At 34.9% G+C, this 27,331-nt stretch overlaps 1 protein-coding gene across 1 annotated transcript; it reads left to right on the top strand.

Moving 5' to 3' along the window:
• The first annotated feature begins 15,551 nt into the window (after positions 1-15,551).
• On the top strand, positions 15,552-26,682 carry LOC139853019 (dynamin-2A-like). The gene is made up of 22 exons (XM_071842389.1): positions 15,552-15,855; positions 17,270-17,320; positions 17,548-17,668; positions 17,802-17,891; positions 17,972-18,033; positions 18,156-18,270; positions 18,751-19,093; positions 19,620-19,767; positions 20,045-20,146; positions 20,229-20,348; positions 22,184-22,267; positions 22,392-22,519; positions 22,684-22,768; positions 22,899-23,016; positions 23,461-23,537; positions 23,674-23,730; positions 24,214-24,352; positions 24,448-24,599; positions 25,029-25,142; positions 25,261-25,328; positions 25,825-25,997; positions 26,100-26,682. The coding sequence occupies exons 1-22, from the start codon at positions 15,709-15,711 to the stop codon at positions 26,342-26,344; spliced, it is 2,739 nt and encodes a 912-aa protein (XP_071698490.1). The 5' UTR covers positions 15,552-15,708; the 3' UTR covers positions 26,345-26,682.
• Positions 26,683-27,331: the final 649 nt, after the last annotated feature.

The raw sequence follows: 27,331 nt of genomic DNA, 5'->3' as shown, positions 1-27,331 counted from the left end.
TTGTAGGGATGAAGGTATGTGATTATTTGGTGTGTATGGGGCTGCAATCATGGAGCAAGAATGATAGGAAAAAGAATGGGACATGTTCTCTTGTTACTTAGAAATTAAGAGAATATAGTTAGTGTCCTAAACAACCAAAAGTCAACAAACATGGGCTTAAACTAATAGTCAACATGCATTGGCTACTCATGGGACCAAGGATGATGAGGTATGAGGTCATGGCCATGTGGCCTAGGGCTCGGGTCTCGGGCTCGTTTTGTGTAAAAGCTCGTTCGCGCGTGGTTCGTTTCGAGTGCCATTAACGTTCCGAATCTCCGGAACGTTAACTAGTCGTTGAAACAAAATCACCGTGTTTAATTCATTAAGTAAATAATAAATTAAATTTCTTTCATAAGTTCAATTATTATTAAGAATAATTATTCTATCGTTTTTCTGAGTTCCGTTAACTGAAAAGTTTTCTAGGCGATTAACTTTAATCGTATCGTTTCTAGTTTAATTCGTCAACCGAATTAAGTTCACTAATTAATATAACATATTAATTCAAGTAATCCACTAAGGATCAAGTACGCATTTAATTACTTTAAATACGAAAAAGTTTCACGTAGCCACTGTTAACTATTCTGGGAAAAAAAAATTGGCGTATGAAAATTGTATGATTTAACTAACGATCGTCAAGTATTTAACAGAAGTTTTAACGGAAAAACTCGGGTTGTTACATTACCCACCTGTTATTGAAAATTTCGTCCCGAAATTTGGATGATGGCAGTTATTGATGAAAATAAAATATTTTCGTATCATTAGAAATCCACGTTTCAACGTGAGCTTGAATTCTATAACTAAGTTTGCAAATAAAGTTTATACTTGGCTTGAATAGTTTATCTTTCCATACGTAAGCCTTCATACATTCTTTTAATAAAAGAATTTGATCATATACGAGTGTTTCGTTAAATAATATGATAAGATTAAATAATCTTTCGAGATCTCTATACGGATAGACTTCTAAGGTCCGTTCGGTTTCGTAATGAATACGAGTTAAGTGTATAGAATTTCTTATCATCAAGAATATGAATGAAATGATTCGGTTACGTGTAAAAATACGATTGAATATGTCACTAACGGATGTATTGAAGTAATAGTTGTCCGCCTTGACTTTTCGATGTAATCACTATTGAATCTCCTAAATTTAAGGGATTTGAATATAATCGTTTGAAATCTGTGAGATTTGGATCCGGTAATTAAGGAAATTAGAATCCTTTTCTTTTTGATTTAATACGATTATCTTAATCGGCTGACGCGTTGCTATGGTAAAAAGTTTTGATATAAATTAATCATCTTTGCGTCCTTATTTTCTCAACCTCAATCTTCTTACTTTCAAAATTCTATTTTCAAAAATTTTGTGAAGATGCTTCATCCGCTCTTGATTTTCGTTACTATTTTGACTGTGTATACAGTCATTCTTCTTTTTAGTCTACCACCAGAAGAATCTCTGTTCTTCTATAATGCTCTAGGGGTGACAATATTTTTAATTCTACCACTCCTCTGTTTTTCAATACTTATTGATATAAATGGTTTATGATCTTCCATGTTTGTTGTCTTTTATATTCTGACCTATTTTTCGAAGACTCATGCTTTTTATCCAAGAAGATCTTCAACTTGTTCTTCTATACATGGTCAAATAATACGGATCAATGGCTGGTGATAATGCAGAAACATTCGCTGTTCATCGTCATAGTATCCGTTTTCACCTTGTTTTCTCTTCTCGACTTTAAATCAAGCAAGTAATGGTCCAAAATTCGTAGGTATGGAGTTTCGAATGATCATAATATACAAAGTAGAAAGGAAAGGTAATAGCATAATTTGATTTATCAAATTACCAGAATATCCGAAAAAGACCGAATCATCAAGAAATATATTTCCTTGATATGTTTAGAAGTTAAATAGAATGAAAGAGTTATGTAACATGGTTCATGATGATTGTAAGGTCTGTGAATCATCATCTTCCATTAGAAATTCAGCATGACTTCGGAGCAAGATATTCTCTAAAGATGTCATCGGATCCAGAATTACCTGGATTCTTTGAATATAGGGTTTAGTCCTTGTATTTGTCCTTGGTCTCCTTCATGGTTAGCTCAATCCATTTTTCAGTTCCAAATCTGAGCCTTTTTCAATACGTTATTCTTTATCATCAAACTTTTGGCCATTAAGACCATCTATAGCTTTTGCTACTTCGTCAGCATTCTCAAGGTTAACGAATCTGAATCGTTGGTTATCAATCCGAGATGGTTTCAAGAGATTTTATTTTTAGATGATTAAACGCTGATTGTAAGCGTTAACGGATCTAATGGTTGACGAATAGGCGTTGTTGATTTCAAAAGTAATGAATGATAATTTCGATGGTTTGATGTGATAATTCATCATAGAATACAAATGAATATAATTCATGAATGTAGTGATCTTTAGGAAGATAACACTTGCTAAAGCTTTACTTAGATTTCGATACGTCAAAATCAGAATATGTAGTAGTTGTTCTTTAGTGAACGGATACACATATCTTGTGAGTGTAATTAGTATAGTTACTGATTATTGAATCAGAATTTGAAGAATGTATAATGTAACATATTAATGTGAGATATAAATATTTCTCGGGTTTTACCTACCCGTTAAATATTTTTACAATTTACAGTTTGTACAGAAGAGTTTTTAATTACAATCTTTATGAAGATATATATTCGTATATATTCTTCAGATGTAATCATGGATTTAATGAGTTAATATAATATTAAACTCATTTGATTTACGGTTGAAGATAATCTCCAAAACCTTAGAGATTTCATAATTGTCGCGAAATATTTCGCTAATGAAGTTATGAATCAATACTTCATTGTTTATTGATATACCTCGGTATATGATATTGATGCTCGTGAAGTTCTTGTGAAATTTACAAGGCACGCATAATGTTTTCTAGAAAGTTTCGAGTACATTGAAAATAGAAGTGAAAAATCAAACATGTATTTGAATAATACACTTAGTTTATTATGAAATGGAGTTTATTATGCTGAAGCAGTGATTAATGATTGTTAAGTCATTAATGAAGGATGTACATCATAGCATATTAGTGATATGATTTAACCAAGTAGTACATACTAGTTAAGATTCACACGTAATAGTTTAGTACGAAAAGATTTATTATTGTTCCAAACCATATATATATAAAGTATACATATATAATTTTTTTTCCCAGGAAGAATGAGTCAATACATCTTAACTCACAATTACTAATATTCCTTGGTATCTATGGGGTGTATGATGTTGATATCCGAAGTACCGAGTGTGATGTTGAGGTGTGGGATGCGGATGTTGTTGTTGGTGAAGCTGATGCTGTTGGTGGTGATGTTGATGGTACTGGTGGTGCTGGCTATGCTGCTGGTGCTGCTGATGCTCTTAGATTTCGCACCATATTCTCCAGAACCACTACTCGAGCGCGAAGCTCGTTGACTTCTTCTACTATTCTGGGATGATTGGCGGTTCGGACAAGTGGATGAATAAGATCTAGAATTCTGGATATTAGATATTCGTGGCGGGATATCCTGGAAATGAGGGTGAAAATGGTGTTCCGGATTGGTTCGCCGGTAAGTGCTTCAGGTTCTTCACCAAGAGGTGAATTCGGTTGGTGGAAGGGATCGCCTTCTTCTCGCCTCTATTGATTAAGTCAACTACGAACCCACCCCCAATTCATCCAGAAAAGATGATGGCTAATAGGTTCGTTCGTTCCGGTTACGCTGTCCATGGAGCTCGAGGAATCAGATGAGAAATCCATATTATGTGTTTAGAATAGGGTTTGATATGAATTAAGTGTTGGATGCTATGTTTGTCTCCTTGAATACGTGTATATAGCAAAAAGATTTCCGTAATTTACGGAGGAAATTTAGGAAATATATCAGAAAAAATCTAATATAATAAGTATGATAGCGACAGGATTAGCCTATATGTAATTGGTACAATAATTGCAGTAAGATGTCGGTGGATCAAAAATGATAAGCAGTGAGAAGTAGTGATCGGTCGCGACTAGTGGTGAGAGGCGGCGTTGAGTAGTAGTAACCAACGATAAATAGCAAGGAGTAGTGGTATAAGATGATGAGTATGTACAGGCAGTGTCTTCGTAGTACCAAGTAGAAATCAGGGGTGACGGACAGTGTCGGGTAGTGACGAATTGTGACGTGATTACACGCTCCTTATATGTTATAATAACAATTAAATCGTACGGTGTAAATTTCTACTCATATTTGAAATTAAACGGTTTATGTTCTAAACGGTATTTATCCAAGTAACCTACTTGACTCGCTCCCAATTCTTTATTTTGCGATGTCAGAACTTCTATATGAGTTACTGTAATGTAATCCCGGTCATTACATTACGCTATCTCACATTTCCATTCGACATAACTCCATAAGTTCAAGATGGCGTAATCAACTTAATTTAGTTAAATCTCGCGTCGCGTGTATGTATGTGATTCGTAGTATAACGTTTAGTTCAAGTCCATATCATATGGGTATAGGGTGTATATGTACGTGATGTAATGTGTAGCCCTACATGTCGTATTGTGAAGTAAATAGTGCATGTATGGTGTATAAAAGTCATCCAAGACATACGGCTATAGACTAGACTTCACTAATGCGCCCTACGGTTAGACACACTAATGTATCCTAGTTCCCTATAGCCAAAGCTCTGATACCATCTTTAATACCCCGTCAAAAATTCCTTTAACGGAATGTTAACTCTGGTCCCAGTGCTTGGCTTGACTTCTACGTAACAGCAATATTCTACAGCGGAAGCAATTAATACCTGAGAATAAAACACGGAAAACGGATCAACAACAATGTTGAGTGAATCTACAGGTTTTAGGTAAACAATACAATATGTTTAAGAAATACATTTCGAAAACGGTTATTAGTGAAAGACCACCAAGGTTCAATTTTAAAAGTTAGACAACTCCGTGTCCCATTTCAAAAGTTTGTTGACACTACCATGTCAAGTTTCAATCATTTGTAGACAATACCATGTCAAGTTTCAAATATTCGTAGACAATACCATGTCAAGTTTTATCTCATTTGTTCGTAAACCACAGTTTTAAATAACGTTGTATAGTATCTGAAAAACAGTTATCAGAAATATAGTTTAGTTTCCTTGACCACGAGATTTTACAAGTACAACTCCAAGTTGCGAAACGTTTGCATAATCTATGAGCACCTGAATACTAGTAATGACCCAAGTATAGAATCCACTATACCTGCCTTTACCTCATAAAAATGTTATACACTTGTACGAATGTATTATGTTCAAAGTAAATGCACCACAGTTTTTATAGCGAGTGAGGTTGTCAACCTAACGGATCCGTCCATCTAAATTGTGCCTACACCGATGGTATTTAAAGTATTCAAGCTAGAGGCTTTGTGTACAAACTCAATATGCAGATATAGTACTCGTGTCAATACAAAAAAACATTTGATAATATAAGTATAACATCGTGTATTCTCATCCCTGAAAACATGTAAAAAGCGGGACTGTAGACTCATCTTTGAATAAAGCTCGGATTGAAAAGTGGACAATTTACTTGTACGGTTTATAGCCGAGTAATGCAACCTAAGTATATGTATTTAGGTTGGTCAATAAATATGTCTTAAACAAGTGTGGTTTCATATTATAAGTTGTCTTATTGCTCGAATCGACGCGTTTCAAAGTAGAAGTCAACATACAGTCAACTAATTCATGCAAGTCAAACAAAGTCAACCGAAAGTCAAACTTGGTCAAAGTAGTCAACTAAAGTCAACATCAGTAGTTTCATGTCAAATGTTGGTCAACATATCAAACCTAAGTCAAACAACACGTTTTAGATCATAATTGGTCAATTTCACAATTTTAGTTTATCGTTGTGCACAAAGTTCATGTACATGTAGCAAACTTAGCATATTATCTCATAGTACAAAATTCAAGTAAACATGGAAAACTACAGATCATAAGTATACTCAAAATCAATTCCAAAAAGTCTGGCCAGGGTCTCATACGATAATTAAAAGTCAGGAATCAGAAGGGGTACATTTGGGGTTCACCAAGTCAGTTTCTGACAGCGCACTGATTTGGTTTTAGCTATAACCGGAGTTAGGAACATGCAATCGATACAAGACCAGTGGCCATAGTTCACAAACAAGTTAAACTAACACATATCAAAAATCGAGCAATTTTGGTTTAGACAATTTGTACAGTTTATTCATGCAAATTGATCATTCAGTTTTTCAGCTCAAATAAGAATTTACATAAAGTATGGCCCTATTGTGCCCAATGAATAAGGTTTCAGAGATTGATATAAAATAACAATAAGTCACATATCATGTTAAAATTCATATTCCAGAAGCTTACATGCTCATTCAATAAACACAATCCACAGAGTATAAAACAGAGAGCAATTTACAGATTCGATTCTAGTTTCGCTAGTCACATTCACATGCGATTAGCCGAAGATCTATATACAATTAGCCTATGATATCTACATGAAAGATGAAGTAATTTTTGTGTAGATTTCAAATATGCAAAGCTTTAATCACATAAGCTAACACATTTTATCATACAATGTCGTTTTCATGCAAGTGCTGTATAAAACTACTTTTACACTAATTCAAGCATATCTCGGGTTTTACATAAGCAAACGACATGATATACTAGTGTAAACTGAGTGTTTTTAAATTACCTATCCAATGGTATAAATTTCACAATCCAATTCGTGGTCTATCAAACCCAGATTTCTGATCAATCACAAAAACACAACGTTAATTTCAATTGGCCATAACTTGATCATCCGGAAATGAAATCAAGCGAATCCAAAGCCTAAAATCAATAGTTTTTCGCAAGGTATCTAATTATAATATAATATAATATAATTGAAAAATTAAAATTACTGTACACATCAAATACAAATTCGGTTTTCGCATAAAACAATCAAGACGAGCAATTTATCGCATATAGTATTCATCAAACATCAAGACTTGAGCAATAGACAACCTAATCCATGAAACCTTAATAACAATATGATTTTAGAGATTAGAGTTTATGTGTTTATACCTTTGATCACAAAATCGTTTATACAAACGCGTAGAGAACGATGCAAGCAACAATATTGATCAAAGAAGCAAAAACAAGAGATCAAAACTTGATGGAGAATTGTAGGGATGAAGGTATGTGATTATTTGGTGTGTATGGGGCTGCAATCATGGAGCAAGAATGATAGGAAAAAGAATGGGACATGTTCTCTTGTTACTTAGAAATTAAGAGAATATAGTTAGTGTCCTAAACAACCAAAAGTCAACAAACATGGGCTTAAACTAATAGTCAACATGCATTGGCTACTCATGGGACCAAGGATGATGAGGTATGAGGTCATGGCCATGTGGCCTAGGGCTCGGGTCTCGGGCTCGTTTTGTGTAAAAGCTCGTTCGCGCGTGGTTCGTTTCGAGTGCCATTAACCGTACCGAATCTCCGGAACGTTAACTAGTCGTTGAAACAAAATCACCGTGTTTAATTCATTAAGTAAATAATAAATTAAATTTCTTTCATAAGTTCAATTATTATTAAGAATAATTATTCTATCGTTTTTCTGAGTTCCGTTAACTGAAAAGTTTTCTAGGCGATTAACTTTAATCGTATCGTTTCTAGTTTAATTCGTCAACCGAATTAAGTTCACTAATTAATATAACATATTAATTCAAGTAATCCACTAAGGATCAAGTACGCATTTAATTACTTTAAATACGAAAAAGTTTCACGTAGCCACTGTTAACTATTCTGGGAAAAAAAATTGGCGTATGAAAATTGTGTGATTTAACTAACGATCGTCAAGTATTTAACGGAAGTTTTAACGGAAAAACTCGGGTTGTTACACAAAGTGACATTTGATACCTCTGGGTTCTAACTTGTTTGAAGTGTCACGTTTCACATACGCTTCACAACCCCAGACTTTCAAATAAGACAACTTAGGACTCTTTCCATACCATAACTCATATGGTGTCTTTTCTACCTTCTTGGTTGGAACCATATTGAGTATGCGTGCAGCAGACTCTAATGCATAACCCCAAAAAGACATTGGTAGAGTAGTTAGACTCATCATAGATTGAACCATATCAAGTAAAGTTCGATTCCTCTGTTCCGACACACCATTGTGCTGTGGTGTGTAAGGTGGAGTGAACTGTGAGACAATCCCACGATTCTTCAGGTGGTCCAAAAACTTTTGACTCATATATTTCCCTCCCCGATCAGAGCGAAGGGCTTTAATGATCTTTCCAAGTTGATTCTCTACTTCATTTTGGAAGATTTTGAATGTTTCAAAAACTTCATGTTTATGTTTCAGCAAGTAAACATAACCATATCTACTATAATCATCAGTAAATGTAATGAAGTATGATTCACCATTTCTAGACATAGTTCTAAAAGGGCCACATACATCAGTATATATTAGTCCTAAAAGATCTTTAGCTCTTTCCCCTAAACCGGAGGAAGGAGCCTTTGTCATCTTTTCACATAAACATGACTCGCATACATCAAATGACTCAGAGCCAGTTGATTCCAAAAGCCCATCAGATTGGAGTTTTGAAATGCGTTGTTTGTTTATATGACCAAGACGACAATGCCATAGATAGGTATTATTCAAGTCTTTCTTGACTCGTTTGGCAGTACAGGTATATACAGAATTATTATTTGAAATCACACCATGCATATCAATTTCAAAAATACCATCACGTGGAATAGCATTAAAATAAAATACATTATTCTTAGAAACTGAAATACCAAGGTGCGTAAAAGTAAGTTCAAAACCAACATCTTTCAAAAGAGAAACTGAAATTACATTGCTCGTAATACTAGGAGCATAATGACATTGTTCCAACAAAACAACAAGACCACTAGGTAGAGTAAGCGCATAGGTGCCAATAGCTTCGACAGCAGCTTGAGCCCCATTCCCCACTCTTAAGTCTAGTGCATTGTTCTTCAGTCTCTTACTTCTTCTCATTCCCTGCATATTGTTACAGATGTGAGTAGCACAACCAGTATCAAAAATCCAGGAATCACTAGAAAAAGTATATAACTGTATATGAAATATACCTGATTTGCTGGTCTGGCCAGCTTTGCCTTTTCTCAACTCAGATAGGTAGGAAGGACAGTTCCTCCTCCAGTGGCCAACTTTTCCACAGTGGAAACATTCGGCATCTTTCGCTGGGTTTTCTTTCTTGGGAGGTGGTGGAATCTTTTTCTTAGCAATTGACTTGCCTTTTCCTTTTCCCCAAGTTTTCGGCTTATTCTTTCTCACCTCACCATCCCTAATCATCAGGACACCTGGATTGGAAACCTTATATGGAATATCCTGTTCAGCAGTTTTAAGCATCGAGTGCACCTCTGCCAGAGATTTCTCCCAACCTTGCATATTGTAATTCATTACAAATTGGTGATACGATTTTGATAGTGAAACCAAAACCGTGTTCACAGCCAAGTTAGGCGGCAATGTAGTTCCAAGTTTTTCCAATCGGTCAATGTAGCTTTTCATTTTCAAGACATGAGAGCTCGCTGATTGACCCTCCTCCATTTTGCATGTTTGAAAAAGCTTATAAGTTTCATATAACTGTTGACTAGCCTGTTTTTGAAACATATTTTTCAGCTCAGTCATCATATCATATGCTGTAAGATCTTCCATTTCTTTTTGGAGGTCAGAAGTCATACTAGCAAGCATGATTAAAGCTATCTTCTCTTGCTCATCAAACAACTTCTGATAAGCATTCTTTTGAGCAGCAGTAGTTGTCTCAGGAGGAGCTTCGGGTAAGGGTTCTTCAATTTTGTTCAACTTCCCTTCATATTTGAGAACAATTCTCAGGTTGCGGTACCAATCGAGGAAGTTTGAACCATTGAGTTTCTCCTTCTCCAACAAAGAACGGAGGGTGTTTTGGTTTACGTTTTGATTGTTTGACATCTACAAAAGAACAAGGTTCAATTTTAGTATTTTCGATATAATACTTTAATAAATTAATTACCCAAGTTTTAATATATTTAAAAATAATTAATTTACGAAAGCCTAAGATCCACATAGAGGTTCCATAACTACATCTGTTGATCAGCTAGCAGTTATGGAGTCTACTGGTAGGTAGCGAGTACCAATTGCATCACAGGTGTAACTCTTAGATCTTTATGGGACCTTGAGATATGTGTAGTCTAACAAACCACTATTATCTATTGGCATGTTTGTCCCATCCTTGCCTCGAACTCAGATCTCATCGTGAATACGATTAAGTCGTCCAATTTGGAAACAGTGAAAATTCAGCCTAGTCTCACTCGTAACTAAAAATCCACCTCGTGGCTATAATTCGATTAGGTCTCACCGTAATCAAAAAATAACGAGGTGTGTTTACAAGCTCATTGGATGTCATGACTTAAATTTGACGGGTATTTTGAAAATGTTTGTGTTAACGAATAATGCATGCACACAAGATTCGCTACACTATTTGTTAAAAAATTATTTTAACCAATTTTATATATGTCGATCGTGTTTATGCGTCTAGTTTGTTATTTTATTTTATATAAAAAAAATAACAAATACACATTGTGTATCATTTTAAAATATTTTTAAAAGATATCGCTCATATATATTATTTGAGTTTCGAAAAAAAATATTTAACTTTAAACTCGTTAGAGTTTAACTTTTTAAAATCATCAATTTTAACCTTTGAAACTCGTTACTAGTTTTATTTGATGTTTTCATCAAAAACATTTAGCATATATTATAATCAACAATTAAATATAAATGCGTAAAAATAAAACACAACCATACCATGCATCACACACACATAGCCTAGGCCAAAAAATCCTATGCTTGATCCCATGAGCCGACATGGGATCAATAGGTCAAACTAAGGGTAATATCGTAGCTCCCACTTGATTCAAGAATCAAGTGAAAACTTGACAAATGCCATCGTTGTCAACTTAACCTGTTTGCCATCTTCTAAGCCAAAAGCATGTTGTATTTTATCTTTAATCTTCATCTTGTTACATTTATTTAAATTTAAAAATACAACTAAACTAGTACTTTTACAAATTGAAATAAACTTAAATACAATACTATGAAAATGAAAAATAAATATAATACAACTTTGGCTTCAAAATGGCATTTCAAATAATACAAATAATCAACATGACATAATATTGCCGTAATCAACAATCACAACAATCATACATAGGTCGGGGCATTATGAGCTATGTATGCAATCACAATTTTAATAACTACATTATTAAAACTTAAATATGGCTTGTCCATGGTTACAATGCATGTGTATAACCATGGAATAAAACAATCAACAATTATAATAAATATTCAAGCCATAACAAATATATTCAAAATTTATAACAGTGATTTTTTTTCCAGATCTTATTCGTGCGTTATGAGGTAATCAACAAAGTTGACTTTCAAAACCATAAATGTTTTGACTGTTACCAATTCACCACAAAGCTAAATCTAAAAAAAAATCACGCGACAATTAAGATGGTGTAAAAGCGGCTCGGATACCACTGATGAAAAATCGTGTGTACTTTTACCAAAACAGATTAACGCAGCGGATAGTTAAAATAATAATCTTGTATTATTTTATGAACAAAATTTAACAAGATTAAATTTTCACTTATTTAATGAAACATGCACACGATTAATCTTTCCCAATGATCCAGTTACATCATAATAATTGTCATGAATATAAAACAAAAGAGGAGTTAACGATATACCTTTCTTGAAAAATTGATGAGACGGAGAGAAACTTACGATCAAAAGTATGACCGTCTCATTGGATAGTCCACACTACACTTCAAACGATCGTCAATGGATGCTAGTCCAAACCCAAGTAATATTAATCAACATTTGGTTAATATTATGAAATCAAAATTTTTAGTTCATCGAAAGAAGAATGAGAGATTAATTACTCCGTAATATGGTACAATATATATAGATATTTTATTTTAATATTTCGTCTGTGAACCTTTTAAAAGAACCCGTGAACCGTGAATTCAAATTACGTATCATAAAGTCGTATTTCTCAAATACTTCAGGGGTATGTTATGTAACTTATAATTAATAATTTCTATCATGTCACTTTCATGTGAATAGTAAATTAATTAATTTCGATTCATTTACTATTCATATGAATAGTAAATGAATTAATTTCGATTTACTATTTTGTTACTTGAGTAATATATATACATCATATATATATATTATTTGACGTCTCGGTGTATATGTGTGTGACCCCGAAGGCTCAAATGATGTTGGCCATATAGTTATATGTTGTACCTTGCACATTAATCCTACAGAGCCAACAGGATTCTGGATTATAAATTCATGATAGTAAAAGGTAAGGACTAACAAATTTTTTAAGGTGATCTAACCGATACCTTTAATGTTAAATATGCTTACCTTAAAATTTTGAAAACCAAAAATAATATAAAATGAGATGAGATATCCTTCTTATGAGATGTCCACATATCCATTTTGATAATGAAATAGTCCTCTCATTCCAATTCCAATAATAATTAAAATTAAATTTTATAAATGAGTTTAAAAAAATTCAACAACTTTGTTAAAATTTAAATGGATTTTTGAATCAAGAATGTTGGATATACAATTGGATTTAGATCGTTTGGTATGAGATATTGTTTGTTACGTTGGTTCAAGTAGAAACGGTGATCACTCCTACCAGGCCCGGCGCAATGGGGGAGCAAAATGTGCACTTGCTCAGGGCCCATTTATTTTAGGGGCCCAAGAAATCTAATGTACCAGGCTGCACAGGCAGAACGGATCCATAAGTGATGAAAATGGGTTACCGCAGGTGGGCTCAACTAGCCCAATAATTAGAAAACCGAACATAAGTAATTTGTGACTAAGGATTCAATCCGATAGAAAACTATATATTCTGCTCGATGTGAGATTGTAATTTACTGAACTTCATTAACTAATCATCATTCCGTATTGAATTCATTAATATATTTTTTGATCATTATTTTAAATTAACTACAAAAGTTGTCACTTTGGATGACTTTTAATGTCTTACACGTGAATTCTTTTGCGACTTAAATGCTAATACAACTAATAAATTATCAGTGTAACCTTCGTGAAACTAATAAATTATCACGTCTTCAAATAAATTATCATTCTAACCTTCGTTAAGTTATTAAAATTTACTAGAGACAAGTACGTGGTAAGGTGGTATTACAAGTTAAATTATATAATAAGTTTGATAGTTTGTAAATGTATGATCGATGTGAAATATCTGAATGAGGTTCAAGAAAAAATTTCAAACGCCATCCTTTTTTATGTTTATTGATATGAAGTAAGTTGTCGTTTATTAAATGACTTGTATCATTCGTTAGGGTCTAGAGGCCTTTTTTTCCACCTCGCTCAGGGCACTTAAATTCTCGGGACCGGCCCTGACTCCTACCATGGCACTAGTTCAAATGACTTCACGACTGATCTATTATTAAATGTTCATAAGCATCGCACACAACTCACAACATACCATATTTAATCAAAATAACTAGCATGGTTAAGTTATTAACAAAATGTCATACGGAGTATCACTTTAAAAAGCACATTGTCTCTTTAACCATGATGATATAAATTGCAGAAAAAATTATAAACTAAACTGCAACCAACAAAATTGAAATTATTAAGTTAAAAATCTGAATATAAGGCAAAATGAAGATTTAATGGATGATCTTATAAATAAGACGTTTCGTTTTGGTTCAAGTTATAGTGCATATTAACCATTATTATTATTTTTTAATATACTCAGGAACTAGTAATATATACACATAGTTTACAACTTCTTTTATTATTATGTTTCTAATAAGCAAATCACCCATAGGAGACGTTTAGGAGCATATAGACGAGCATCACATCAATTATGAAACAGGACACAGTATGTGCGAAACGATAAGACGAATCGCCCATAGGAACGTTTGGAGAGAGCAACTACAAAGGCGAGCAACACGTCGGTATAGGACGAAGTGTATATAAAAGGAAAAAGGGTAAAAAGTTGTGAAATTACCATTCAGGATGAAAGCAACAGTAATCACATTTCTAGGTTTAGAATATAAGAATAATAATTTATTTATTTGTGGGCACATGACCAAGTGATTTTTAGTCTGGTCGTTCGTAGAAATTACTCGTAATAACAATGAATTTGTAATACGGATTTGTTTGTCATAAAGAGATTCATTGTTCATGATTGTGCTTCAACTTAACTGTAATTTGAACAAGTTGAAGTTGTGTCTTGGTCCGAGTTTTGATAGCATTTATATACTGCATGTTTATGAGTTATGAAAAACATTCAAATGTCTCAGAGATAAAATCGAGTGATAGGAATTTATCAAATGAACCACGCTCCTTCGCATACATTAGGATTCGATCGTTGAAAGGGGTCGAGGAACACATTTTTTCAAATCACATAACTTACAGTACTTTAATTCTTTTTTTTTTTTTTGTTCAAATGGTTGATGATTGATTCGTTTAACCTCTAGTTAAAGTATTACTACGTAATATTTCTTTTACATAAGTGATCTAAAAACAGATGAAAATAGTAAACATCAATCAATAGTATGTCAAATTTTTAGACTAAAATAATACACTTAAATCAGTATTATGTCAGTGTTTTTGACTTTTCGACCTTCTTTAACTTCTCATGAGTTTAAAGTTTTGTTTTGTTTTTTAAGAACTTAACTGTTATATTTTTTTTACTTCTCAGTCCCTTTTTTAACTTTCCATGAGTTTACATTTTTCTTTTATATATTTTTTAGAGTTGAAACATTCCCTAATGAAATGAATGTATCAACTTTGTATTTTTCACGTCTCTTTTATATCAACTTTTTTACAAATCAGTTAACTCATTTAATTAACTTTATATACTATATACTCTATAATACATCTTAATAATCATCTTTACTAAACACTTAAATTCTCTAAGTTGTTGATACAAAGGTAAATAATGTTTTAGTATATAGGTTAAATAAATTGGTCCAAAAATAGATGAAAAGAGTACATTTCAATAAAGGTAGAAGGTTTTTTCTGTTCGGGCTACTCGGGAGAGCGAGATCCGACCTCATACTCTGATGTACGCAGCCTAACAGGATTACTTCCTGACTGTTTTCAACCCTTCCCTGACCATTACTAAATATTATGGCAAATTTTTAGATTAAAAGAGTACACTTCAATCAGGATTATGTCAATATTTCTGATTTTTCAGTTCTTTTTAAAAAAAAAAAAAAAATTCATGAGTTTACCATTTTTTTTTTTTTTTTACTTTTCATGAGTTAACAGTTTAACACCGGCAAATCTAAAATCACCGTCAGTGCAGTGTTAAATCCCAAAACTAAACATTTTTTTCCGCAGTGGTGAAAGGAATCACATCACATCCCACATTTCATTTCTTTTAAAATCTCACACAAATTCATTCTACTTTCATCTGCATCTTCATCTTCATCTTCATCTTCATCTTCATCTTCATCTTCATCCTTTCTGTACACTGCCAACCAATTTAAATTTCAAAACACATTTTAAATCTCACTGTAGAACCCTAACAAACACCACTCGATCCGTTACTTTTTCATCCTGTGATTCTATCACCTTCGATCTCATCGAATATGGATGCGATTGAAGAATTAGCGCAACTTGCAGACTCGATGCGGCAAGCTGCGGCGCTGCTGAACGATGAAGATGTTGACGATAACTCATCCTCTAATTCGAGACGTCCCTCCACATTTCTTAACGTCGTAGCTCTTGGAAATACCGTGAGTGTTTATTTTGCGTGATTCGATTTAGTTACTTACTTGATTGTGTTTATTGATTGATGTAGTCGGTGGATCTGCTGATATTGTTGTGCTACAAGCCCTAATTTGATGAATATTGTGGTTGTTTGTTGATTCTATTGAATTAGATATTTTGAGTAATTAGTTGAGCTGAAACTATGATTATTATATCATCTGATACATAGAGATTGTTTTTGGTATGCAACTATATTATATGGAATGTTATTTCATGTATGCCTGAAGGCACTAACTTTGTTTAGATTTGAGACATGTAGATATTTAACATTGTGATTTAATTGCGCTAGAAGGCTTTTATTGATAGCCGAGAACTGATGCTTGTTTGCTTTAAGATCTAGGATAACATGTGGAATGAAAGAACATTATATTATGGTCACACATTAAGTGAATTTGTTCTATTGCCTGTAGCTATTAGACAGCCGCAATAGAATTTTAATTTGTTGGTTTGCACCTGTTACATAAGGTTTGTTATACTATGGTTAGGTAGTCTGTTGTCGAAATGTTATTAAGATAATGGTGGTGGTATCTGTAGGTTTTATGAAGTGATATAGAGAATGCAGTTTTTGTTTTCTTCAGCAATTTTTAGGTAATGTGTGTAAGTGTGTTTGGTTAAATCTACTTGATGTATATACCGTGGGTTTTACATCGATATTTCCATCGCATTTCTCATGTTTATCTCACATGTTTATCCACATTGATGTGTTGTTTATGTTCTTAAAAGTGGCATGGGGAATTGGGTAAACAAATGAGGCTTTCCATGTTCAGGTTACCTGGTGAGGGCGGGTATTTTTTACTAAGATGTACGTGGTCTAACCAGGTTATTTTATTATTGTGTCCGATTCTTTCCATGGTTACCTTAATTGAAGCTGAGACCTCTTGTGATGATATGATGATGCCAGTCACTAGGCTATCTTTTGGTAGTTATAAGTGGCATTGGTATTTATAGAATCTGGTATGTAATTTCATTATTCTGTGATTCCGATGCAGCCATAGTTCTTTTCATGTTTCTGAAAGTGCTGCTCCTTACCTGTAATTGTAAGCATAGCTCTAGAGTCTATGATATCTAACCTTCGTTGCATACCTATAAAGTGATCGCAAAAAAATAAAAACTGCTACCCTACCGATAACCTTCCCGAATCCCCATTTAGTTCATGAACATGAGTGAAGTTCTAGTTTCTTCTACTTATTGTTTTTGTACTAAATTCGAACAACATCTTGCACCTATTCCATTTCATGGCTTTAAGGAGTTTGACTTTGACTGATAGTTTGACTGTTTTTGTTTTTATCCTGCCTTTTGTTTACTTTATTCAACCTTTGGTTCTTTATTATTGAATTAAGCATGGTAGCTAGTTCTAATTATGGGCTACCAATTTTTCAGAGTGCAGGTAAATCTGCAGTTTTGAACAGTTTGATTGGACATCCTGCTTTGGTACGTTTTTCCTTATCTTCATTCATCAATCTGGACCACAATATTTAATCTATAACTTCGAAAAAAAATTGTGATCAACACACATGTTGTAATAATGTACAAGATATAATATGTTACATCTGTTACTAGTATACACTACATATGTAGTTAGAGTATTCTTATTTCTCCGTAGTGTAAAGGTCTGGAATTGTAAGCAAAAGTTAGTTTTTCTCATCTTCATTTTACAGCCAACTGGTGAAGGTGGTGCAACCCGTGCACCTATATGTATCGATTTAAAGAGAGATGATAACTTAAGCAGCAAATCAATTGTACTACAGATTGATAGCAAATCCCAGCCTGTGTCTGCAAGTGAGTTCTCTTGTCATAGTTTTGGTCATTAACGTATCCTCATCCTCATACATATAGTAAGTGGGTTATATACCAAATGTGAGCTCTATTCTAACGTTGTTGAGTATGAATGCTTTCTTGGGTCTAAAAACAGGTGCTCTTCGGCATTCATTACAAGATAGGCTTAGTAAAATTTCAAGCAAGAGTCGGGATGAAATATATTTGAAGCTTAAAACAAGTACAGGTGAGTTATAATAGAGTCATTACCAGGAGTAATTTAACGTTTGGAGACATGATTCCCTAACTAAATTACATGTTCTGCAGCTCCTCCTTTAAAATTGGTTGATTTGCCTGGAGTTGAGAAGGGAAATCTAGATGACTCTTTGGTTAGTGGCTGTGAAATTGACTGTTCTGATGTCATCAATATAAATTATTTTTACAACACATAATTGCAATTTAATTTGTTCTTGTTGTGGAGAGTTGTGGTAACCTAAAAGTATTCATGCAGAGTCTGTATGCTCAACACAATGATGCAATTTTGCTGGTTGTGATACCTGCTGCTCAGGCACCAGAAATTGCCTCTGCAAAAGCCCTAAGAATCGCAAAGGAATATGATGGAGAGTGTGAGTTTCATTTTTATCATGCATATTTTCTTAAACAGCATTTGGCATGTTAAAATCATGCAAGGAATTGAATTGAATGGGAAAGAGCTGTTTGTATTTATTATCTCTACATAAAATATTGTCTACCCAAGACCAGCTTTTGGTATACATAAATATTGTCATTGGAATGTGAGTTTTAAATACCAAAAGCTGTTTTTTCATACATGTAAATAAACTAAAGATACAAGCCTTTATAAATATATATTCTATAAACTGCCTGCCAATGAAAGTTCATTTTATTCCCATTGGCCAACCAAGCTGGATAACTGAATGTATGATCCATTCCATTACCTTGCTTATCTAATTAACCTGTCTGTTTCATTTCAACATAATTTCATTTTATCCAATATAGACCTCTATATACTTGTTCAACATCACTTGTTTTTTTCTCAGCTTCTTATGTTGTTCAACTTGTAATATCTACCTATTTGTTTACTGTAGCAACAAGAACGATTGGTGTAATCAGTAAAATAGATCAAGCATCTTCAGATCCTAAAATCCTTGCTGCTGTTCAGGCACTTTTGTTGGGTCAAGGCCCACGAAGTACAGCTGATATCCCATGGGTTGCTCTAATTGGTCAGTCGGTTTCAATTGCTTCTGCACAATCGGGAAATGTGGGGTCCGATAACTCGTTAGAAACTGCTTGGCGAGCTGAAAGTGAAAGTTTAAAATCTATATTAACGGGCGCCCCTCAGAGCAAGCTTGGTAGATTAGCCCTGGTGGAAACTCTTGCTCATCAAATTCGTAGCCGAATGAAAGTTAGGGTGCCAAGTCTTTTATCAGGGTATGTCTGATTATTTATTTATATTTTCTTTCTCTTATTCTTCGATATAAAACATTTCGACAAAAGCTGTATATTTATATGCCGATTCTGTATCTCGTTATTATCTTTTTGATACCTTTGTTTGTTCTATGCATTATATGCATGTCTTATCTCTGATGTTGTTTCACATGAGTAGTGATTTCGCTCTGCTGCTCTTAAGTATGGCATATATTAAGAGTTGCTACCTGATGTGGGTAACATGACATGTGTTAAAGATAGTGTATATGACGTAAGGAAAGAACACTTTTACGTGTTTGTAGACAATGTTCATTACTTGTAATAGATGGTTTGAAATCCCTTTGAACTGGTTTAATGTTGAACATGATTTTGTGTATATACATCTTCCTTGCCTATATCATTGTTTTTATGCCATTAATAGATAGTTGTATGACACAACTACCGCAAAAGTTATGTGTATCATCTTTATGCATTGAGTTTCATGCTGTATGAGTCATCAAAAACAATTGTGCTTATTGTTTTCTTGCAGGCTTCAAGGTAAGTCACAAGTTGTGCAAGATGAGTTGGTAAGGCTTGGAGAATCAATGGTCACCAGTTCCGAAGGTACAAGAGCTTTGGCTTTGGAGCTTTGTCGAGAATTTGAGGACAAATTTCTTCAACATATTATGACCGGGGAGGTGAGAACACAGAACATTATCTACAAACAAGTCTTGTTAGTTATCCATGTTGTCAATTACTTAAAATAGCAAGTTATAGTAACACAATTTGGAAAGTATCAGGAATAGTAGTTTTATGCTATTCACCATCAATCATAGCAAAACAGTTTTTCTTTTTTGTATCAATCACAGCATCATACAGTTATTTTTACAATGACTATTGCAACATAATCTAGGCTTTGGTTTATGTTAAGCATAATGCAGTTTTTTACCTACTTTTTTTTTTCATCTTTTACAGGGTAGTGGCTGGAAGGTTGTTGCAAGTTTTGAGGGTAACTTTCCTAATAGGATCAAACAGCTTCCTCTTGACCGACATTTCGACCTACAAAACGTCAAGAGAGTATGTTCTTTAGGTTATTGTCTTTCAATGGTTCACTTAATATAGTTTTGATTGTCTATAATGACTGTGGGCTTGGCACCAGATCGTTCTAGAAGCAGATGGATATCAACCTTACCTCATATCTCCCGAAAAAGGATTGCGGTCCTTAATAAAAATTGTTCTAGATATGGCGAAGGAGCCTTCACGTCTATGTGTTGATGAGGTAACTACACACTTAGTTTGCCAGTTTTCGATGATGTCATATACCAAATAAGAATTAGTTTTTGTTTTTTTATAATTTTTTTTCTTTCCTGTACATTATTTTTACATGTTGGTGCCATTTAAGTATTTAGGTTTCATAATACGAAGAAGTCATTGGTAAAATCAAGTTGCTTTACCAGATCGTCCTATTGCACTCACTTTTTACTTTTTTCTCCACCAAATTTGCTGACGATGACGTAGGGTTTAGCCCAATTAGGGTCTACACAATTAACTTGGGCCCCAAGTCAATTAACCCTAATTCCCATCTATAAAGATGGGGCACAACCTACATCAAGTTCACACGCTCCCAATCGCATACACCCTCATGCGGTCATTCGATCACACCGCAACTCCTCCACCACCGCAAGTCCGCAACGCATACGGCAGTTCTCGCCGGATCTTCTCCACGATCGCAACACTAGGGTTTTTACCTACGGGTTTTGTAGGGTTTTTCCTCCCTTTGCCGTCGATAGGGTCCGACTATCGGCCGGCGGGCAATTCGTTGGTCACCCTCCCGAGATCATCATCTCGGGTACGGGTTATTCACGGTAACCGGACCGGAGATCAACGACGTTGACGCCTAAAAAAACCCTTTCGCATTGATGTTCGTGTGTAGGTTTTCCCTTGGAAAAAATATGCATGAACATTTGGCGCCCACCGTGGGGCATGATGCATTATGTCTCGTGTTTCTACCGTCTATCGTTCGGTTTGAGAAGGTTTGTCTTTTCTTATTGAGCTTTTAATTCGTTATATGCGGTTTAAGTACATGAATATTTAGCGCAGATGTTCGCGCGCTTGCGCAACTGTCCATGTGCTTTTGTCCAGGTTACGCACACTTCGCGCACAGTTGTCCGCGACTTTAGACGCAGTTTTCATGCGGTTTTACGCATGATAGTTCACGCGGTTTCCCTGCGCACTCTGCATGCGGTTCTTTGCGCATCTGTTCGCGGGTTTACGTACAGTTGTTTGCGCAGGCTCATGTGAACTTATTTTCCGCAGCATAATGAGAAGTTCGATACGATACTTGACAAAAATATCATACCGAACTTGGGGGACTTGATGACGTAGGGTTTAGCCCAATTAGGGTCTACACAATTAACTTGGGCCCCAAGTCAATTAACCCTAATTCCCATCTATAAAGATGGGGCACAACCTACATCAAGTTCACACGCTCCCAATCGCATACACCCTCATGCGGTCATTCGATCACACCGCAAGTCCGCAACGCATACGGCAGTTCTCGCCGGATCTTCTCCACGATCGCAACACTAGGGTTTTTACCTACGGGTTTTGTAGGGTTTTTCCTCCCTTTGCCGTCGATAGGGTCCGACTATCGACCGGCGGGCAATTCGTTGGTCACCCTCCCGAGATCATCATCTCGGGTACGGGTTATTCACGGTAACCGGACCGAAGATCAACGACGTTGACGCCTAAAAAAACCCTTTCGCATTGATGTTCGTGTGTAGGTTTTCCCTTGGAAAAAATATGCATGAACAGCTGATAGTTGTTTCAAAGATGCTACTTAGACCGGCGGGCAATTCGTTGGTCACCCTCCCGAGATCATCATCTCGGGTACGGGTTATTCACGGTAACCGGACCGGAGATCAACGACGTTGACGCCTAAAAAAACCCTTTCGCATTGATGTTCGTGTGTAGGTTTTCCCTTGGAAAAAATATGCATGAACAGCTGATAGTTTCAAAGATGCTACTTAATTCGGACATGATGTAAATATTGGAGGATATTATTTGATATTTCTTTGATTTACTAACTTTTTTCAATTGACTTGAGGAATACAGGTTCATCGTGTACTAGCCGACATAGTTTCAGCATCAGCTAATGCTACACCAGGGCTCGGCAGATATCCTCAATTCAAAAGAGAGGTACTTGTCACCAATACTTGCAAGTTGCAACATTAAATGATCTCTCCATTTATCATCTGCAATAGTTTTCTGCTTTTGATGCGTTAACTTCTTTAATCATTTATGTTAAATTTGTTTTAAATAGGTGGTGGCAATTGCTACTACTGCTCTGGAGGGGTTTAAAAATGACGCAAAGACCATGGTGACTGCACTTGTTGACATGGAGCGTGTATTTGTTCCACCACAACATTTCATTCGTTTGGTACAGAGAAGGTACATTCAATATTGGCTAAACTGATTGTGATTTGAATGGACTTCGTTGACTTTTGTCTCTCTATATCCAATTTTTTTGCTGTTACTTTTAGCATATTTTAGGTTATAATACAAGTGTGTGCTGATATCTTTATTTGTAAACTTGTCCCTTTTTCTTGTATCAGGATGGATAGGCAGAGACGGGAGGAAGAAATAAAAACCAAATCTTCTAAGAAGGCTGTTGATGCAGAGCAATCCTTACTAAATAGGGTACATCGTGGTTGACTTATTGCATAATTCATTTTAAAAAAATTGGGGATTTTTTCCTCTTTCTGAGGCTTTCTTTTACTTGTTTATTTTTATATGTTGCTATAGTTCTGTTTTTTTTTATTTGGTTTAGGCTGCAAGTCCTCAAACAGGTGGGAACTCAAAATCATTGAAGGATACAAAGGAAGATAAAGATGCACAAGAGGGACCTAGTTTAAAGACTGCAGGACCTGAGGGGGAGATAACAGCAGGTATACACCTTGGCATCTAAATCTTTTTACCATGTGATACTAAGCATTCATAATCATCTTTAATCTAGAGCAATCATTATAGCCAGATGAGTTATCTTCAATAAAGTGTCTTGTCATTTGTATATCTATATATGGTTTGTGCCTTTGTGGTGAGATATTTTTGCATACAACATCTAGCGTTGTATGATTTAGGCCAATTAGTTTTAATATTGGGGATGATACACATTTGTAAGCAGTATGACTCAGTTATAATGACTCTGAGCTGCTTTAGCTATTATAACAGCAAGTGGAACATATTGGTTTTGTTTATCCTTCCCCTAATGTTGGTAAATACATCACCTTTCAAATCATGATATGGGGACTTATGTTCAAATGTTTTTTTTGTTTTGTTTTTAGCAATGTATATGATATGATGTATGTATAACCTTTCTTATCTTCATTCAGGATTCTTATTAAAGAAAAGTGCAAAAACTAATGGATGGAGTAGAAGATGGTTTGTCTTAAATGAGAAAACTGGAAAGGTAATAAGATGTTCCTTCAGTATACTTTATACTTCCATAGCAGTTTCTAAAATTTCGTTGAAACAATCATGTTCGCTCTTGCTTTAAAAACACACCTGAGTTTGTGAATTTAGACATGTTTGCTCTTTTTCTGCAGCTTGGATATACTAAAAAACAAGAAGAGAGAAATTTCCGTGGCGTAATCACTTTAGAGGTATATCCCAATTATCTCTTTCGTATAATTCATGTTCGTTTCAACTGTATACCCTGCAAACAGAAACTGATAATATGGTCGGCCTATTATTCATTTCAACTTACTAAAATTGCTATTAAGGATTAATTTTATCTGAAACTGTTTTATGTATGTTGTTGACATTCAATATTATATTATGCCTAAAAGTGCAGTTAGACAAACAATGTACAATAGCGATTATAGTTGAGAATAAGAAAAACGTGTGGGGACCTAATTGGCTCCGGGCCGGGGAAAAGAAATAATACTACAGAAAAGTGGCATAGATGTAGAGTTGTTAACAACCATTTTTTGCAGCTGTTTATATATTTGTTAATTTTTTTTGGGATTTAATTGTTTTCTCTAGTACATCTTTGCCGTCATTTACGTTATTTACATTACTACAATAGTTGGAAATATTGTCAAACATACTTAGTTCTATTTATAAATCATTGGATGTATCATCAGGAATGTGTTGTAGAAGAAATTGAAGATGATGAACCACCATCCAAAAGTTCAAAAGATAAGAAGTCAAAGGTGGAAGAAAAACCACCTAGTCTGGTTTTCAAGATAACGAGCAAGGTTGCATATAAGACCGTGCTAAAAGGTATTGAATATGTCATTCTGGTCATGTTTACTAAATATGCATTTTTATCTAAGATGCATGCCAATGCAGACCTAAAGTTTAAAGTGATTCTACAGCTCATAGCGCTGTTCTATTGAAGGCTGAGAGTCCTGTAGATAAAGCTGAATGGTTAAACAAGTTAAGAGTTGTAATGGGTGCTAAAGGGGGTGAAGTAAAATTGAAGCCAGATGGTCCACCTATTCGACACACTCATTCAGATGGTTCTCTTGTAAGTTACATAATATTAACATATCAATATTGCCTGCCATTTAGCTCTTCCAACTCATAATATTTAAGTGATTGGGGTTTGGTTTTAATAGAGGCGGCAATTTGGAACCATTTACATATAACATATGCCAATTTTCGTCATGCTTTGTCTCTAAAAAGAAAATGAATTAAATGGGTCGAACGTCGCTCAAAGTGTATTGTTAGATTTTAGATGATTGATGAAAAGATAATCATTATCATCACATCGACATACTAACCACAATTCATAGAATTTTGATAAGTAGTGTTCTATGTTAGCCTAATTATACCTTTTCGGTCCCACACTGAAGTTACTAGTTTCAGTTCACTATTAAAAGTCTTGGGCAGTTTTTTAGTATTGTTCGTAAGTGTGGGTAGGAATTAGTTATAACTAGTTGCTTTCAAATTTCAGGATACAATGGCTAGAAAGCCTGTAGATCCAGAGGAAGAACTTCGTTGGATGGCTCAGGAAGTACGTGGTTATGTCGAAGCGGTTCTCAACAGTCTTGCAGCCAATGTTCCAAAGGTGTTTATTGTTTATATCCCTGTACAAGTTTATGCTCTTTTATCTGTCCTATTGTTTTTTTAGTATATTTTTATTTTAATTTTTAATTTTCATTCATGTATTTGATCTGGTTTTGCAGGCAGTTGTTCTTTGCCAAGTAGAAAAGGCTAAAGAAGACATGCTGAATAAACTCTACAGTTCTGTAAGGTTAGCTGTTATATTACACTATTCGCTGCCATTATCTAATGTCAACGAATTATATAAACCAAAATCACCCTGGTTATTGAAAGACTTCGTAAAGTAAACTTGGCGTATCTTCAAGTTATACATCATATCATAAAGTCATTAACCTGGTCACAATTTTGACCCATTTACTTTTGAATATAGTTATTTGGGTTGCGTTGTGTTCTAAATTAACTGTCCAAAAAGATGACATAAAAAATACTTAGTAGGAAATAGGTCATATGGGTCGAAGTCAACAAAATGTTTTTTTATATGTAAATTCTCCACTATATATCAAAGTGGAAAAGAGTTCTATAGTTATAGCCGAGACATTACATATCCATGTGAGAATTAGAATATTAAACAAAAGCTCTTTTCGGTCAACCCGACCATTTAATAAACCTGGTCCGCATCTATTTTACGTTGATATAATATGTATTTTCTATTTTTTGTTGCTAACTTTTGTTCCCGTGGTCAAAAGTTCCCAAAGTACAGCAAAGATTGAGGAGCTGCTTCAAGAGGATGGTAATGTTAAACGTAAAAGAGAGAAAATACAGAAACAATCTTCCTTGCTTTCCAAACTCACCAGGCAACTCAGTATTCATGATAATCGAGCAGCTGCAGCCACAGGCACCTCAAATGATAGCCCTGCAGGTAAATTAGTTGGGTCAAAATTGCCGCCTCTAGTGTTAAAAATCAAACATCATCTTCTTGATATTAATGATCAAACCATTTTTATGATGATGTCATCAACAGAAAGTCCAAGAAATGGTGGAGCCTCGGGAGGTGACTGGAGATCTGCTTTTGATTCTGCTGCCAATGGCCCCTCATCCCTAGACTCTAGATTTGGATCCAACGGCCACAGTCGCAGGAGCACTTCGCCTTATGAAAACGGTGATGATGGCCCAGGGACCAGATCAAACTCCACCGGCCGCCGCACACCTAACCGATTGCCACCAGCACCACCTGGTTCTGGTTCTGGCTCTGGCTATAGGTTTTAGATCATATTTATTTAAAAAAAACTTACAACTGATTCATGCATTCTTGTTGGGATGGGTATATGGCTTCGTCCCTGATCTAGATACGGAGTTTCTCGTGCACGTGTTCGAACAATGTTTTGTCATGTTCTTTTTTGAACACATTTATTGTAGATAGATATAGAGATGTATTTGATATGGTGTAAAACCTCTGGTAATTTGATCCGTGCAGGGTGGTGTATTTTGTATACTTTTTTTTTCCAGAGTTATTAATCAACTTATATCCCACTATATATGGGATAGGCATGTATTTTTCTAATAGTTTTGAAGCTTGGAAATTAAATCTGTTTGTTTTATGATGATATTCTGTGATGTTAAATATCTTATCTCTATTGCGTATTGGACTATTGGTAGGAAAGTTACACTATGATACAAAAACTGTTTAATTTATCTTTTCCTAAACGGTACATTTGCAATAGAGACGGAAAAAATTAACATTTCAATATAAAACTACATTTCTTAATTATTTGTACTTCAGGGATGAAACGGCAATTCTCCGAGCTGTTTTTTTTTTAACTTCCACAACTGAGGTGTTTGATGTTACAGTTGAGACCAAATCTAAACAAAAGAGAGGAAAGCCGGACAATGGTGAGGCTCCCCCTGTTTCTAGGAAAATGTCGAAGTGGGCCGCCTCTTGTAAAAGTCAGCAACAATCGAGAATAAAAAAGTCAAAGTGGAGGAAGAAGAAATAGCTGCTCTAATAGTCGGATTTCATATTTCATGATGCTGATGGGAACCCACAACCCGTTGAAATGCTACACAACAACAACAACAACAAAACCCAATACCACATGAGTGGTGTATGGGGAGGTTGGATGTAGACAATCCTTCCCCTACCCGAGAATAAAAACAAGTCCTTTCTCCACCAAGAGTGATCCCGAAATTAGAGAAAGTCATCCATCTCTTTATTTGGCGGATAAAGAGATTGCTTCCGACTGGACCTCCGGCCAA

This window comes from Rutidosis leptorrhynchoides, chromosome 6 (assembly GCF_046630445.1).
Source record: "Rutidosis leptorrhynchoides isolate AG116_Rl617_1_P2 chromosome 6, CSIRO_AGI_Rlap_v1, whole genome shotgun sequence".
NCBI lineage: Eukaryota > Viridiplantae > Streptophyta > Magnoliopsida > Asterales > Asteraceae > Rutidosis > Rutidosis leptorrhynchoides.
The sequence above is the reverse complement of the archived record's forward strand: the minus strand, read 5'-3'. Positions and strand labels throughout refer to the sequence as shown.

What these genes read in the sequence shown, in the direction of transcription:
- LOC139853019 (XM_071842389.1), top strand. Translation starts at nt 15,709, where the DNA reads ATGGATGCGATTGAAGAATTAGCGCAACTTGCAGACTCGATGCGGCAA. An exon ending in AAAGGAATATGATGGAGAGT is followed by an intron (nt 18,271 to 18,750) that starts GTGAGTTTCATT and finishes TGTTTACTGTAG; the next exon opens with CAACAAGAACGATTGGTGTA. An exon ending in AGCAATCCTTACTAAATAGG is followed by an intron (nt 22,769 to 22,898) that starts GTACATCGTGGT and finishes TATTTGGTTTAG; the next exon opens with GCTGCAAGTCCTCAAACAGG.